Source organism: Etheostoma cragini, chromosome 6, assembly GCF_013103735.1.
Source record: "Etheostoma cragini isolate CJK2018 chromosome 6, CSU_Ecrag_1.0, whole genome shotgun sequence".
In the NCBI taxonomy this organism is placed as follows: Eukaryota; Metazoa; Chordata; class Actinopteri; order Perciformes; family Percidae; genus Etheostoma; species Etheostoma cragini.
Window position 1 is genome coordinate 14,936,680 of NC_048412.1, and position 11,864 is coordinate 14,948,543.

Here is an 11,864-nt window from a genome sequence, read left to right on the forward strand (position 1 = left end):
TGTGTGTGTGTGTGTGTGTGTGTAGGATTTGTACCTTGAGCTGCATCTAATTTTCTGCGATATATTTTGTAAACCTTTTTAAAAGTTGTATTACTAGAAACTGTACCATCGTTTCTCCATTGTCAATATTGTGTTTTTTCTTTGCAGATACACTTCTGGATGATTTCCTGCTGACCTACCCAGTGTTCATGTCAACCAGTGATTTATGCCAAGCTCTACTGGGACAATATCCTTGAACACTGAAACATTATAACAAAGATTCACACGTACTCCTCTCTAGTGAACGCTACAGACAGAGATAAATGTTTTATACTAAAACATAACTGCTTTCTGCTGTACAATCAGCTCTATTTCACTCAACTGTGTTCATCTTGCTAGCCTGTTCTTGAATCAGCATTACACACTTGCTATATGCATGCTTCATTGTATCCTACATTTGATGTCAGCAAACAGATCTCATTCTCCATCTGTGCTGAAGCCTTAACCGAATCCCACCTATTGCACCAAGCGATACAGAGGGAAAGAGGACAGGAAAGAGGTCCTGGAAAGGAAACAAAAAGTCCTCCACCTTGTGTCACAGTGGATGGCCCTGTGCAAAGACTTCCTGAGGGAAGATGAGCATGTCAAACGCTTTATGAAGGTAGGGATTAGGATGTACTAGGGAAAGGGTGGAAACTGGGCGTGAGGTGATCTTAATATGGGAGAAACGAAAATTGACATTTCCTTTCAGACTTTGTACCGTTACGTGTTGGATGATCTCTATGAGCACCCAGCCCTGGAGACGGATGTGAGGGAACTGCAGAAACTGTACCAGCTGCATCGCAGAGAGTGAGTGACCACTGCATAGTCGTACAAGTCACCAGGGTAATCTGGGTGTGTAAAACAGCAACTATGACTGCTGCAGGTCTGAAAAGAAGCAGAGACAGTAGCTGGTTTCTGATTGCAAAGAAAGAGCTGCTTCTCTGCTTGGTGTCTTTATTTAGCCTCTCATCAATGACTGCATTCAGAAATTGAAGAGTAATTGCAGTGTTCTGGGTTGTTTTGCACAGAAAGATGAAGGTCATGGAGCTCTTCATGTTGAATCTCTAAAATTGAGAAACTACAGTAATTTTGGGACTTTAATGATGACGAGCTGTCAGAAATGTCACTTTACATGAAAAGAAAAAATGCTCCACAACTAGTTTTCTACACATAATTTTAAACTCATAAGTATAATCCCACATATTTCTGGCCATGTTTAAAGTACAGTACATAGAAGTTAGGGGTTGACCATAACATTGGAAAAGGAGTCTCAGCTTTTTAAGCTATTTCTGTATAGACATGGGATTGTGGTACATTGAACCCCTTGATGCAAGATCCCTCCTGCACCTCCCTGTCCTTCTAATTCGCAACAATGACTGGTTCACTCTACATCATGCCTTACGTATTGCATGTATGTGCTGTACATTAAACATATAACTTTCAATCAAACAGATATCTTTATTAGACATTTAACAAAGTCTTGAATATTGTGGGTGAAGGAGGAAGTGTTGCTACAGTTTCTCAGTTTGATCAAAATAAGCATCACATTGTGTCTCGCCAGACACAGTGCCACACCCATGTCCGCCTTCCCCTCCCTCAACCACAGCCTCCAATCAGATCTTCTCCCTGGGGATTCCCAACCTGCCGCCTCTCACAAACCAGTGCAGATAATTCAACCTGACTCTGCTGCCATTATCTGGGTGTTGCTTATTCATGTTTATAAGCAGGGAGGGAGATCCGCAGCACCCACTCCTTTAAAGCAGTGGATGTTTGGAGGGCGTTACTAACTGACATACTCTACTATTTATGAGCTTTTTCACAATCGGGCTCACCCCAGGGGAGGACAGGGTTGACTGATTTGTGGCAATCTGCTGTTGAGTGAAAAGCTAAAAAGTGTAATTTCTATAGAAAGAAGACTTATTTAGTCATGTGCTCCCGTCAACTTCGATCTGGCCTTTGTGCAAAAGAAAGAAAGCTTGAGTCCCATCATTCTGAAAGTTTTGGAATCAAACACCACTTGTTCTCTTGCACTCTCCCTTCATGTGGCTTTATAATTCACGGAGCTCATTGACTGTTTTTTTGTTTTGAGGAGCAAGAGAGTGAATTACATCACAAGCTCTGTTTTGACAAATACAGTGGGGTTTTCATTAGTGCAGGACTGCTGCTGGCCAGAAGGAAGGGATCCCTTAGGGCAGGCTTTGTGCCAACATGCCTATTGTGATGCAGAGCCCAGTAAAAGCTGAGGGATGATAATGGACACAGGGCTATCCATCATGCTAGCTGGGCCTCCCTGATGAGAATAGAGTGATTAAATGAAGGTATCACATTGAAAGGTCTAAAATCTACAAAGCACTCTCATCTCACCGTGACACTGATCTTAAATAATGGACTGAATACTGCAGAGGAGTAGATATAGGTACATTCACTTATAGACTTTATAGATTATAGACCGGTGATGTTGTTTTTGCACTTAACGTAGTTGCAGCCCAAAGAAAATGTGTACAGTTATAACTTTACTGATTTATTTATTGTCCTTTTTCCAGTACGGTGGATGAATATTCGCCCCAAAGAAAGGTGAGTGAGTAGACCTTGTGTTTGTTCTCTTGAACACACTAGGACCAAATTAACTGATTAAACAAAGCTGACTGCCCATTTCGACTTATTAGATTGAGTGTTGTAGCTATTGTTCTCACATTTCCTGCGCTGTAGTTCTAGCGAAATGCCCGCAGTGTTCGCAGGCAATGTGAATGTGTATCAAAAAAACACCATTTCCCTTCTTTCAGAGCAAAGCACTGAAAGAGAACGGGTTCCAGTCCAGAGGCACCCAGAGGGTGACCACGGAAGGTAAGTCGTAAAACACGGCATCCTTCACACATTCTTCCCATCATGCGCTGTTTCTAAAGCTGTCGAGAGGAGACATTTAGTCTGAACATTGGAACAATGGAAATCTTTCCAGGGAAGGAATGAGAGGGTTTGGAAATGCTAATTCCTGAGTGATGACTTATTTTTAAGGGCAGTCTGACTAGCCATGTCATTATCTGCTGTTTTTTGGTTTGGAAATATCCGTCTCAGAAGTTTTTACTTCTGGATAATTCACAGTCCTCACTTTAAATAATTTTCAGTTAAAGTACACTCGATCAAAAGAATTATTCCCACTGACTAGGGAGGTTCCGTCAGATCCCTGAACTTGCGTATTGGCCAATACCGAGTACTGATCCAATACCAGTAATTTATAATGTTTTAACAACTGTATACTACTATCCCTGTATGGGTGTGATATGATTTTTATCTTTGTTGTCGGTTTGGCTCAGTTTAAACTCCTTGTGAAACATGAACTTTTTTTTTAATCGATTTTGACAGTCAGATGTAACCGAAAAATAACACAAATAAATGACTTTATTGTAAGTTTTCTTCATTTTTCATTATTACGTGGTATCGGATCGGTGTATAAACTCCTGTACTTCCAAGTACCAATACCAGCGTTTTAGACAGTATTAGAGGCGATACCGATACTGGTATTGGTATCAGAACATCTCTACCACTGTCCCGTTACCTTAATCCAGACATCTCTATTGAGACGGCAGCAGGCGACTTCATCAATTGGTTTTGGTTTGGTTGAAGGTGCTAAATGTTTTCATAACCCGCCGTAGTCTGTGTCTGGAAAAATACGTTTAACACCAAATCTCATAGCAAGGCGCTTCCTGCAATATTAGCTAGTCTTGTGGCCTTGTGTCATAATAGTTTCAATTTAGAAAACCTGATGACGTTTATAATTTACTTATTTCAGCACCTGACTACTAGTTTGTCTGTTGGATTATAGTTTCACATTGCCAGACCTATCCCCACAGTCCTCTGGACTTGTTTTGGTGAACATTTTCACCCCGCAAAAAAACCCCGCCACATAAGATAATAAGTTAACTGTTCACACAATACAGTAACGTGAGCTATTTGAATTAGTTGGATAGATGCTTAACCCTTGTGTTTTCTTCCTGTCAGATTTGAAAATCAACACTTTTGTTGACGCTTTTTATCAATGTTTTTGTCCCTTTTTTCAACACTTTTGACACTTTTTTCAATGTTTGTCACTTTTTTTGTAACACTCACTTATTAACTTTAGTTTTACAGTTATTTTTGGAATTTATGGTCAATAAAACCTCATTTATAGGAAATTATACCTAATGTTTGAGATAGAAAAGCAGAAATTAGGAATTATTTAGACTAAAATTAAAGGAATGTATGTTGATGGATAATCACAGAGGGGAATATATCATCTTTTAGTCAATACTATTTCAAAAACACTTACATTTGTCCAAAAGCTATCAAATTTAATAAAAAGTTAATGAAAGGAGAGATGTGTACTTGCCAAAGAGCATTGTGTGGAATCAATCATGTTATTTTGGGTAATTAAAAAGAACATTGATATAGGAAAACATGAGGACAACAGGACGGTTAAACATAATTTGCTCTTACCAGTATATCACAGTGTGTACACCCACAGCAACCCCACCAATCGGTCCCAAAATGTCCAAGTTGGACAGTAAATTCCCTTAACATATTCTCTGTAAATCTTTACAATCATTCCTCAAAAGAACCAAGCAGACTTGCTTTAAAACTTTCTATTGTCAGCATGACGCTTGCTAGCTTGAAGTTTCCTTAAGTGAAGGGGAGTTTGAGAACAGCAACACAGAGAGGGGACGGTGAGGGACATGTTCACGTGCCGAATTTTAGGCAATTATCCCAGAAATGTACTTCAGTTGATCCAGACTACTTGCCAGACCATGAAGCTATTATGTATAGTGTACTGTGTGCATTGGGAACTTAGGGACACACTAAGGAGAGGAAGGATTTGGGTAGGGATGTGTGGTCAACGGGGACCCAGCAGCAATTTTCTGCCCTGGGGATCTTTAACATGTCAACATGGTCGGAGCTGCACGTCATGTAAGCGCTGTGGATTCTATAGTGCAACTTACTGAAACATTTTCTCTGTTACAGCGCTGTGTCATGTGTATATTACCATGGACTCATACCTGAGTATGAGGACCCATACTGGGGTAGTGGCCCGGGAGCTGCTGCAGGCCGTGGCAGAAAGGATGGATGTCCCACTGAGGGAACTGGTGCTAGTGGCCGTCACTTATCCTGGAGGTAGAAATTGAACATATTCCATATCATGTCATTCATTATATAACATTTTCATTTCTCGCAATATTTCATACTTGCAATGTGTTTTCCTATACAGAGTTATATATTGAGCCCAGACATATGAAATTGTAATCAACAAATTTGACCTAAATATCTTCCCAGTGACAACAGTTAAAAGGAAGAACATTTACAGTCCAGTTATGTAAAGTCATTATCTGTTATCAGTGACTCGCCACCTCAGAGTGAAGCCTGGCACAGCAAATCTTATCGCTCGCTTCTGATAGCTACTTACACACTGCCCGGCAGATATTTAATGGTAGGCTATTCTGCTGTTAGTGATCTGTTTTCTCCCCTGCAGGGAGGCTTCTTCTGCAGCCTCAGGACCGAGTTTTCCCTGATTCTGTACGGCCAGTGGGGAGGCTGCATGTGTGCAGGAAGGACCTGGGTGAAGTCCTGGTACAAATATCACTGCAATGTGTCACTTTGACTTAAACATACTTTGCACTGGCTGAGGTGTCAGAATCGTGTCAAAACATTCAAAAGCTCAGAAGGAATGACAAAGTGCCTAGCAATGTTACTGTATGTTAGAAGCTTCAAAATTCCATTGTCAGTTCTAAAAGATGTGAAATAACGCAATCATGCAAAAACAATGTCTTTGAATGTTCACATCAATATTTAAATGTGGTATGATGTCTAAAGAAAATCTTTCCCCCCTCTTCAGAACCCGTTCACAGACAACTCAGAGCTGCAACAGAGGACAGCTTGCATGCTCAGTTTAAACACATGGGACGTGGCTGTTGCTCTCACCAACTTTGACTGGACCATCTTTGACTCAATACACGAGGTTTGTCCCACAGCCTAAACACTTGTGCACAATGTGTTTCTTTTAGAAAAAAGGTCTAAACAGTTTAAAAAGACATCCGACGTGATGTAGCATCGTGAGCCCCGCTCTGCTGAACTAATGAGCACATGTTGTTCTTTTACAGCAAGAACTTGTCTATTTCACCTTCAGCCGCCACAGTAGCAGTAGCCACACTGTGGCGTTGGAGCTGCTGCTGCAGCGCTTCAATGAAGTCCAGCTGTGGGTGATGACAGAGGTACTGCTGTGCCCAATGCTCTGTAAAAGAGTTCAGCTCATCAAGAAGTTCATCAAGATCGCTGCCCAGTTAGTAGCTTTACTCACATTATTCTGCATTTTGATTAGAGATGTATTGATTGTTGACCAGATACACGCCAGGTTCTCACACTGTGGGCCAACAGTACAGAATTCCAGCCCTAAATATTGAGGGTGAGGTGTTTAGACTCACAATAGGTATGCTGCCCCCTCCAGTGGCAGATCAATAAACTGCTTTTGTGTTGATGAGCTGTGCCCCTGCAAGAGACTGAACTGTTTGCTGCAAGAGACTGAACTGTTTGCTTCATTGATCTTTTATAGCTGTAAAGCACAGAGGAACCTCAACTGTTTCTTTGCCATTATAATGGGCCTGAACACTGCAGCTGTTAGCCGCCTCAGTCAGACATGGGAGGTGAGGATGTCTTCTTCTTCTTCTTCTTCATCTATGGCATCTTTTCTGTGAAAGTCCATAGTATATGAAAACAAAAATCTGTTATTTTCTCTGCAGAAAATCCCTGGGAAATTTAAAAAGCTGTTTTCAGAGCTGGAGACAATTACAGTAGGTGTAATTCATGCATTATCTAGAGTATATATATAGATCCTGAGCATGTGTGTGTGTGAATTCAGGACTGTGTGTGATTACTAACAAACTGTGTACACAGAGTGTAAATTGTAATTTCCCCATTGGGGATCAATAAACAGATTAAAAATATATATATAATATATACACACACACTCTCTCTCTATATATATATATATATATATATATATATATATGTATATCAGTTTTGAAATTAAAAAATGACAATGACAACAATCCACTGTAACAGAATTAAAACTATGCTTCAGTGTGCATGTGGTGAAAAAGATGTTTTTCATTTCAAAACATCAGGTGTTTTAGATGATCATTAGTCTCTTGTGCTACTATAATTCAGCTACCAAAGCATGCAAGCACTAGATACACACTTTCATCCCCAGAGGATTACCCTCATTCATTTTAAAAACTGTCTTCCCAGGATCCCTCGCTGAACCACAAGGCCTACAGGGACTCCTTCAAGAAGATGAAGGCGCCAAAGATCCCCTTCCCTCCTCTGCTACTGAAAGGTGCGCTCATTATTGTCACTTCAACATCCCACACCTAGTCTAACTCTGTGAGGAGAGCACTGTGACATATTTCTGTCAGGCATATTTGACATGTAAAAAACCGGCATTTTACCTGAAATACCTGTTGATGAGAACCAAATGTGCATCTGTTTTAGATATTACGTTCATTCATGAAGGCAACAAGACGTTTCATGATAACCTGGTCAATTTTGAAAAGCTGGTGAGTTCACAAACCCTTCATGCATCTGCACAGAAACATCCAGAAGTTTGTAATGTTTAATGAAGCCTGTGTCCATCTATCATTTCCAGCACATGATAGCAGACACAGTGCGCCTCATCCGGCAGTGTCAGAAAGATCACATGGGTGAGTAGGCTATTCAGATAAGTCCTTCTTTGTTTTATGATGCGAGATAAGAACATTTCTGAAGTTTCCTTTTAACACTACTCAGTGTTGTAGTTTTAGTATTTGCAAGACAAATAACCAAAGTTATAGTCTTCAAGTTTAAGTCATATTGATACTTTTGTTTGGATTGATTGATACCTTACCACAATGTAATATGTGTAAAGAAAAGATGGTTTTAATGGCTTTTTATAACATTATATGATTGAGTTGGAAATGCACAGTACAAGTTCATTTAGCATGTGCGACTTTGTGTATAGTCTACATACTGTACAGTAGGAGGCCTTGAGACTGCTGCCTTAGCTTGGTAGTAAATATGTTCTTTCCCTCCAGGTAATGGCATCGCCCAGAAAAGCAGCTCAGAAGTGCGAGCCTACATTGATTACCTGCATATCATCGACAATCAGCAGACTCTGTTTGAACTGTCCCACAGGCTGGAGCCTCGTGCTTAGAGACAGTTCCCACTTCCTTCCCACTGTCAGCCAGACTGTCGGATTGCCAAGGAACAATCTATCTCTGTCTCACCTCTCTCTCTCAGGACTCAGTCGGCAAATCAGACTCTGCATGATCCTGGCCGACCACAGGAGAGAGCCACCCAATCAGGAAACTCTCACCGGAGACGGGGAATAAGCAGAAAAAAGACTTACATATTTACATGTTTGCATAGATCTACAACAGTGTCCTGATCCATAAGGACCAGCTGCAATGCCAGCGGTTCAGAATTGTTCTAGGAAAAAAGTGGAAGTGCTAGATCTGCAGGTCCGAACCTACTGCTGCTATTATAACTTCTTCCACATGGCAGAGGTTGGCAGGTGTAGAGCTGTTCTTTGACCCAACACCTCCCCCTCGTGGAGAATCAGCAGCCTGCAATAAGAGTCTGTTCTTAGCAGGTGAAGCGCTTCCCATCTAAAAAAAAACAAGAAAAAAAGTTACAGAAGATGAAACAGTACGTTTAACAAAAAGGACCACTTACTAGCCTTTCCAGAGCTTTCACCCACATACAACAAATCCAGTAAAGTAACTTAGATTGAATTAACTCATGATACTGTATGCCTACATCTTTTGTGTATTTTCAATTTAAAGATCTGGCAGCAGTGGGTTGTTTCATCACAGTTAACCAAAGAGTAGTTCAGTTCTATATTGTACACACACTTCTGTTTTCCGAGTTCAACACAATCCAGATGTTCTCTTCTCCAGATGTAGGACTAACAGTCACCAAGAAATCTGCACAATGAATGCACAACATGCTGAATCAAGATGACAGAAATTCTGAAAAGGACTGTTAAATATTTAAAGTTTTCATTATCTATTTTTACATTGCAGAATCCTCTTACTGTGCAGTTTTCTATTGTTTAACCATTAAGTGTTTTAGATGAGGCAATTCAGATGGTATTAGAGCAGAGAATTAGATAAGAATACACAATGTACTGAATTCCCTTGGTGTGTGCCAAGCTGTGTGTCCTGTCTGTGAGTTATAACTGCATATGTCAGTGCCAAATACCATTAAAACATCCAATTCAAGGTGATGCTAATTACTAATTTTTTTAAGCACAAGGATCTCCATGTAGTTGAGCTGTGGACAATCAGTTAAGAGAAGCAGCAGACCCATATTGATAAATCTGTATAGGTCTTTAAAATTGAGGTTAAAACACAATACAATGCATTTTGCCACCCAGATAGCGTTTGATTTGTTGAGCTTCAGAGATATCGGCTTTAGCTGTATGTTACTCAGAGTACCAGTGATTAGCGATTTAAAAACTCGGCAACATGTCTTTTCAAGAATAAAGACATGGTGACTCACAACAACCCACAATAACCCTTTTTCTGACTAGTCTCACTGAGAGCTGCTTCCTAGTTAAATCCAACGCTACAGAGCTACAGCATATTTATTTTCTGTAAATGTATAGAAGAAACATATGTTTCATTGTGCTTTTTGGGTGACCTTTCCCTACAAGTAAAGAGCAATAGCAAATAAAATATATACAGCACCTTCCAGACAGCAAAACACAGAAATAAAGAAAAATAGAAGCAATTTGCTTTTGTGCAGTGTGCTTTAACACTAATATATACACTTGTATGGTGTGTGGTTATAAAATATACTGTACAGTATTTATTATCTCGATTGGCCCACTTAAAATTCTTACCTTTGGCTTGAGGTTAGGCCATTTTAGTGTTGTAGATGAAATTTTGCATTACATTGTTGACATTTAAAACCTACAGTGAACATGGAGAGAAAATGCTTTAGCAATATCAGTGTTAATTTGAAGTTAATTTGTATTAACAATGTACATTTGATTCTATTTATACTGTATATAGAAATGTTAAAATTCTGGATACAGACAATAATTTATTTCAGAATTATTTATTTGTTCTATAAATATTACTGCTATAAGTCCTGTTTGATTTCATGTCTTTTTGTACGCACCGTTTTGGCTGGTCTGCATGATATGGCAAACCATGGATTGACCACCACTGTCAGCTCTGCATGCAATAAAATATTTTTCATCATCACGAGTTTTGTTATATATATATATATATATATATATACACACACTGTATACATTTACATGTATAAGGTGGTGACAATCCAAAACTATTCAAACAGGTGAATGGTACTTTCTAACTCATTCAACAGTGAGGCTCTGGTTAATCCAGGTTATGGAAAATATTCATAAAATTATAGCAGTACAGATTATAGTAAATTTGAAGAAGGATTGTGTTATCAGTGTGTGTGTGTGTGTGTGTGTGTCTTTGTGTGTGACTCACAGTAAGGTCATGATAAAAAATGCATTTTGGAAAACACAAACAACTGAAGGGAAAATATCATGGGCCAGTAAATTCAATATAAAGACACAAATACATACACTTTATGGCAGAAAGAGCACACAAAGGCCTGGAGGTAGACTGAATGGGAGTTTCAAGCTTGTTACCAAGTATATTCAATTTTCTCACGTTTCTTCAATCAATGGCTCCAATCTTTTTCTTTATTTGTGAGAAAAAATAAAAAACAAAAAATAAAATATATACATATAAAAAAAATCACCTTTCAACATAAACTGCGTTTGTCCGCCCTGTTATTAACTATCAGCCCATGTTGGTCCTTAGTGAAGCTCCACTGCCTCTCTGATGCTGCATGAGTACTGTACAGTGTATGCAAAAGTATTTAACACTGTATTCACCACTGGAATGAAAATTAATTATTATTAAATTCAGTTGGTATATATTGTGCTTACATGGCACATTCTACTTAATAATCTTGTGCTTAACCAAGTCATCATAAACAAATTAGTAAGAAATTGGGGAAAATGGGCAGATTGGTCAACAGGGGCCATAGTTCATTTTTACCACAGGGCCCCCTGGTAGGTTAATAAGGCCATGACAATCCAAAATTTGAAGTAGGAACACATTATTCTAAAATTGTATACTGATTTTGGTTATCTTTCATTCATTTATAAAATTGCTGGCAACTAGGCTAGGTCTTGCATTCTCCTGTATATTAGAATATAAAATCTGGAGACCTGTACTGTCACTGCACAGTATTTTACTAGAACCGGCTTTGTCACCACTACAAAAATATGGGATCTTGTGTACTGATGGGTTTTGTTATCCAAAAAATGTAACAATGTATTTCTGAGGTACTGTGAGGCGGATGTGTGACCCAGATGCCCTTTCTGACTTTAACCAGGTGTCCTGCTTGGCCTTTAACATGACTATCTGTGGCACGACCCCTGCTGCTCCGGGCCACGTACCCTGCCATTTCCTCCCAAACACTCTGCCAGCACTGTATCATTTCCTTGTCACCAAATGACTGGCTATCTGCTGTGGCGTGCTAATGACAGGAAGAGAGAGCAAATGAAGAGAAACTACAGGAAGACTGGTTCTTCATTTCCCCCGTGCAATACAATGCACAGAACCAATCCTCCATCCTCCTCATGACTGTCTGAAGCCATTTTGGCTGTAGGGAGAAATTAAGAACAACACAGCAGTTATTAGCGTTGGAGAAAATCTCATTTGAGAAGATAAGAGTGCTGACTTCTATCCAAAAGACACACACACACAGAGAGAGAGAGAGAGAGAGAGAGAGAG

The 11,864-nt window shown here is 39.6% G+C and overlaps 2 protein-coding genes across 3 annotated transcripts in view; one reads left to right on the top strand and one right to left on the bottom strand.

Moving 5' to 3' along the window:
• LOC117946502 (rap guanine nucleotide exchange factor 5-like) overlaps positions 1-10,286 on the top strand; it is a 19,913-nt gene extending 9,627 nt beyond the window's left edge. For both annotated transcript variants that reach the window (XM_034874691.1, XM_034874692.1), the window contains 15 exons: positions 148-226; positions 496-640; positions 731-828; positions 2,565-2,595; positions 2,805-2,865; positions 5,014-5,163; positions 5,519-5,616; positions 5,882-6,004; positions 6,147-6,325; positions 6,596-6,686; positions 6,783-6,833; positions 7,291-7,378; positions 7,534-7,598; positions 7,688-7,742; positions 8,112-10,286. In XM_034874691.1, coding sequence (XP_034730582.1) covers positions 148-226; positions 496-640; positions 731-828; positions 2,565-2,595; positions 2,805-2,865; positions 5,014-5,163; positions 5,519-5,616; positions 5,882-6,004; positions 6,147-6,325; positions 6,596-6,686; positions 6,783-6,833; positions 7,291-7,378; positions 7,534-7,598; positions 7,688-7,742; positions 8,112-8,230 — 1,433 coding nt within the window. In that variant the 3' untranslated portion in view covers positions 8,231-10,286. The remainder of the gene's footprint in view (positions 1-147; positions 227-495; positions 641-730; positions 829-2,564; positions 2,596-2,804; positions 2,866-5,013; positions 5,164-5,518; positions 5,617-5,881; positions 6,005-6,146; positions 6,326-6,595; positions 6,687-6,782; positions 6,834-7,290; positions 7,379-7,533; positions 7,599-7,687; positions 7,743-8,111) is intronic.
• A 1,096-nt stretch (positions 10,287-11,382) lies between these two features.
• Positions 11,383-11,864, bottom strand: part of LOC117946468 (dynein heavy chain 11, axonemal) — a 42,012-nt gene continuing 41,530 nt past the window's right edge. Inside the window, exon 83 of the mRNA XM_034874639.1 lies at positions 11,383-11,733. The gene's annotated coding sequence lies outside the window, so the exon portion shown is untranslated. The remainder of the gene's footprint in view (positions 11,734-11,864) is intronic.